General features: G+C 30.3%; 1 protein-coding gene across 1 annotated transcript; it reads left to right on the top strand.

Annotated features, from left to right (window-relative positions):
• The first annotated feature begins 2,370 nt into the window (after window positions 1-2,370).
• Window positions 2,371-4,043, top strand: LOC108319322 (transcription factor WER). The gene is made up of 3 exons (XM_017550423.2): window positions 2,371-2,703; window positions 2,926-3,055; window positions 3,256-4,043. The coding sequence occupies exons 1-3, from the start codon at window positions 2,574-2,576 to the stop codon at window positions 3,782-3,784; spliced, it is 789 nt and encodes a 262-aa protein (XP_017405912.1). The 5' UTR covers window positions 2,371-2,573; the 3' UTR covers window positions 3,785-4,043.
• Window positions 4,044-4,444: the final 401 nt, after the last annotated feature.

Below are 4,444 nucleotides of genomic sequence, written 5' to 3' on the forward strand. Positions count from 1 at the left end.
TTTTTAACTCAATTTTAAGCAGTAATTTTAGTTCATATTTGTTTGACTTAACTAAAGAATCTATTGGCTTTAAATGAAACATATTTTACTTTGTTCTTGGTCAAAGTTTTTTTTTTAATTATTGTCAGCTTAACCATTATTAGTTATTTTTTTAGTCAATTTCGATTAAGTATATGTTTTAGTTGGTTTAGATTTAGGCATCTTTATCTTCACCTTTAAGATAATTTTTGTTTGGTCGTATTTAAAACACTATAATAATCTTATTAAATATATTTTCGACTCGACGAAGGATCTTCGTCTTGGCTTTTATTACGACATTTTTTTTATTATTTCATTTTAGTTAATCTTTGGTATAATTTAGAACATCTTAAGATTAATTTTGACATTTTAATCGAACTTAATTAAAACTTTTTTTCAATTGACCTCAATTTAATTTTTTATTGTTAGCCTTAATTAACACATTTTTTTACGACATTTGTCATATTCTTACTATTAACTAACACTAGTCTAATCATATTTTCTATTGACTTAAGTAAAATATACTTTTAACTATTAGAATACTTTTAATTAGAGTTCAATTAACTTATCTTAAATTTAGTATTGACTTATTATCTTAAACACCACCGTAATTTTTAAATGACTTCAAGAAAAATACTAAAAGGAGTAGGTCAAATTTTTAATATCTTAAAGACCCATGGATCTTTCTAAACCCGTAAGGGCTTTATTGGTTCATGTGGGCAAGAGTTTATTTATATTAGACATTTTTTACAACTCTAAATTATGGTAGATTGTTTCACTTTGTAACTTCAATCATTTCATTATGTATTTCCAATTTCAAAATATAGTCTTAGAGGTTACATTTTTTTTCATCAAATTTTAAAATTCAGTGAAGGATTTTTTCTTTATTGAATTTCAAAATCCGATGAAAGATGTTGTCTTTATTGGATTTCGAAATCCGATGAAGGTTTTCCAAGATCTCAATGAATTTCAAAATTTGACGAAAAAAATGAAAAATTCTTCATCAGATTTTGAAATTCAATGAAAAAAAAAATTATTCATCGAATTTTGAAATTGGATGAAGCCTTGAAAATCCTTTAACAAATTTCGAAATCTGAAGAAAAAAAAATCTTTATTGGATTAAGAAAAAAATGGGATATAGGATTTTTTGAATTGTAGAGAAGAATTTTGAAATTTTAAAAATAATTGGTAGTACAAAATAAAATAATTGGAGATGCAAGGTAAATTAGTCGTTATGACATTATATGTGATAACATTACTTTTAGAGTTTATCTAGATTGACTATATTATATGTCTTTACTTGATATAAGGATGGAGATTATATGAATGGATGGATAATAACCTAAGTTGATCCATATACAATAAGATAATAAAAGGGATAAGTGTCAAAAAGAAAGCACCACTCTTTTATATGCAAATGTGAAATGTGAAAAAGTTGATATGAATAAGATCCATATACTAAAGCCAATATACAAATTCAATTGTTAAAAAATTATGGTGGAAAGAATAATTTGATTGTTTAGTTATTTCTCACATATCTTTAAAAGAGGGTGTGTTTGGTCCTTAGTTTAAAGTACCCATTAATGAGGTTTCTACATATGGAAGAGTTGATTGTGTCACAGGTCACAACCTCCAAAAGGTTTCTCCATATTGCATACATGAAATTCATGGTTGGTAATGGTCCATCAGTTGTTGAATGGTCCCCTTTGAAGTACACCACCATTGCTCTCTCCCTTCAATATTAATCATTCATTCTTTTCCTCCTAACTCTATTTCTTAGACAATTTAAAATTAATGCAAACTCCATGATCAAATACTTAATTAATATTGTATCACTCTCATTTTTATTTCTCATTCAATGTATTTATTATGTATATTTTAAAATTTAATAATCGATTATTAAACTAACTCTTTTGTTGGTGTTTAACCAAAATATTCAATCCTATAAATGATTTAGAAATTTATTCATGTACATATAGATAGAGAGACAACAAAAATAATAAATAAATATGTTGGATGATGTGATGAGAAGAAAGAGATAAAAAGAAAAAACAAATATATAATAGATATAGACAAAATAAACATGTATGGGTATCATTATTCAATGATTAACTATTGTTGTACATTTACATCTCTCTCTACATATATACCTATGACACTATATTTGAAATATGATTTTTGAAAAATAACTTATACTTATGCTTTAAAGTAATAAAGAATTTAAAACAAAAATATTTTAAAAGTAGCAAATAATATAGTTATGACAAATTGTTATTGCAGCTATAAACAAAAATATAGGAAAAAACAATATTAATAGTGAGTACTACCAGTACTTTAAATTTATAGAATTGTATCAATAGATAGTTGTGGAAAGAAAAGAGACAAGACTAGCATTTCAGTAGCTACGGAATATTGAAAGTACAACATGTTTCCTAAGATAACCTAATCATATTTGTAATAATAAGACTGATGTTTTATGCGTGCCAGGTGTTAATCTGAGTGCAATATGAAAGTATAGATTGTGTGTGTAGTGAGAAGGAACATTGTTGAAGAAAATGGGAAGAAGACCATGCTGTCCCAAAGAGATCAACAAAGGTGCTTGGTCTCGAGAAGAAGATGAAACCCTCTCCAAATATGTTGCCATCCATGGAGAAGGAAAATGGCAGAAGGTTGCCCAAAATGCAGGTATCCACATTCACATCATTCTCATAGAAATTCATTGTAAAAATCTGTAGTCTAAGCAATTGATTTGGTGAATGAATGTTCAAGTTGGAAGCTGGTTTTGTTTATTTTGCATGATACCTCACAGAACAATCGTGTGTTTCTTTGACCTGAAATCAGGGTTTTGTTTATTCTAGACATTGGCATTTTGTTGTATATATATACAAATCACAGTGATGTCTGCAGGTTTAAAGCGATGTGGAAAAAGCTGCAGACAAAGGTGGCTGAACTATCTCAAGCCTGGTATAAAAAGAGGTGACATATCAGTGGATGAAGAAGATATGATTATCAGACTTCATCGTCTTCTTGGTAACAGGTGCTTTTTATTTATTGTCTTTTAACTTATATTCAAAAGATCTCATGTGTATTATCATAAACAGCACCATTTTCAATCAATTTTGAAGGCAGTTTTTTAAAATATAAGAGTATAAAACTGTAACAAAGTCTAAGTAAAGAAAGAAAACTGGTACATTAATTACTTGGTTGTAAAGCATAGTGGTTTTTATCTTTATGCAGATGGGCATTGATAGCAAAGAGGCTACCTGGACGAACAGACAATGAAATCAAGAACTACTGGAACACCAATCTGTCAAAGAAGTTACAGAAACATGGTACACCATCATTATCTGTTTCTTCACCTGAACACAAACGTCATGAAGAAGAGAAGATCAAGCAAGTTCATGTCGCACCGGAAGCTCCACGCCCTAGGAGAGTCAGTGCAGTTGAATACAGTAAAATTGTGGAAAATAATAGGTGTAGTCCCTCAAATAAAGTGGAGGGTAGTAGTGATGAAGCTTCTTTGAGTGATTTCCTGATCGATATTGATCAAAGCCATTTGTTGATTGGTGATGATTCAAACTCAAAGGTCCCACAAATGGAGGAAGAGCACAACAACAAACAGGTAGGCTTAATCAACAGTCCTAGCTCATCATCACCTTCTGATCATTGTCACCATCTCTTGGCAGAGAAATTTGACCCTCTGGAGACCCTCTTGGATGTTGAACTCAAGAGAATGGCTTCCTTTCTTGGACTTGAAAATGATTGATCAAGGGATTTTATTTATTGCACTGAGATGAAAAAGGTCAAGTACTTAGAGATCAAGTGTTATAGATAAATATGCCATCTATATATGGAACGCCTAACTAAGCATCTAGCTCTAGCTAGATCTTCACACGAATCCAGGGTTTCTTCTCTTTTTCCTTTTCCTTTTCCTTTTCCCTCTCTACTTACTTGGATTGTGAACTCACGTACGAACCCTTGTGTTCCTCCAAAATCAATAACATTATTCCAACTAGACAGTACAATCTATTGTTTAGAATATGTTGGATTCTTTGCTACAATTTCCTTTTACAAATTACTTTTGCTTAACTTTGATGTGTCACTGTCACGCACGACGCCAAAAGTTGCTTTAGATAAGAAGAAAAATATTTATATGCCCATGTGAGGTTATCTACCTTTCACAGCTTTTACAAAAAATGATGGAGAGCCTTTGACAATCAACTCATGCATCCACAACTTCATAAGCATATGTAAGTAAGTTCTATTCTGAACGTGAATATGGTGCCAAAAATTCCCCACACTAACTATAGTTAAGCAAAACCTGTTACCAACAATTCTTAGTTTTCACAAACTTGGTTTTCAGTCTTCAGTTCTATCTGCAATTTTCATAGTCATGCACCACTTTGCTACACTTCTCTCCCAACCT

Source organism: Vigna angularis, chromosome 9 (genome assembly GCF_016808095.1).
Source record: "Vigna angularis cultivar LongXiaoDou No.4 chromosome 9, ASM1680809v1, whole genome shotgun sequence".
Classification (NCBI taxonomy): Eukaryota; Viridiplantae; Streptophyta; class Magnoliopsida; order Fabales; family Fabaceae; genus Vigna; species Vigna angularis.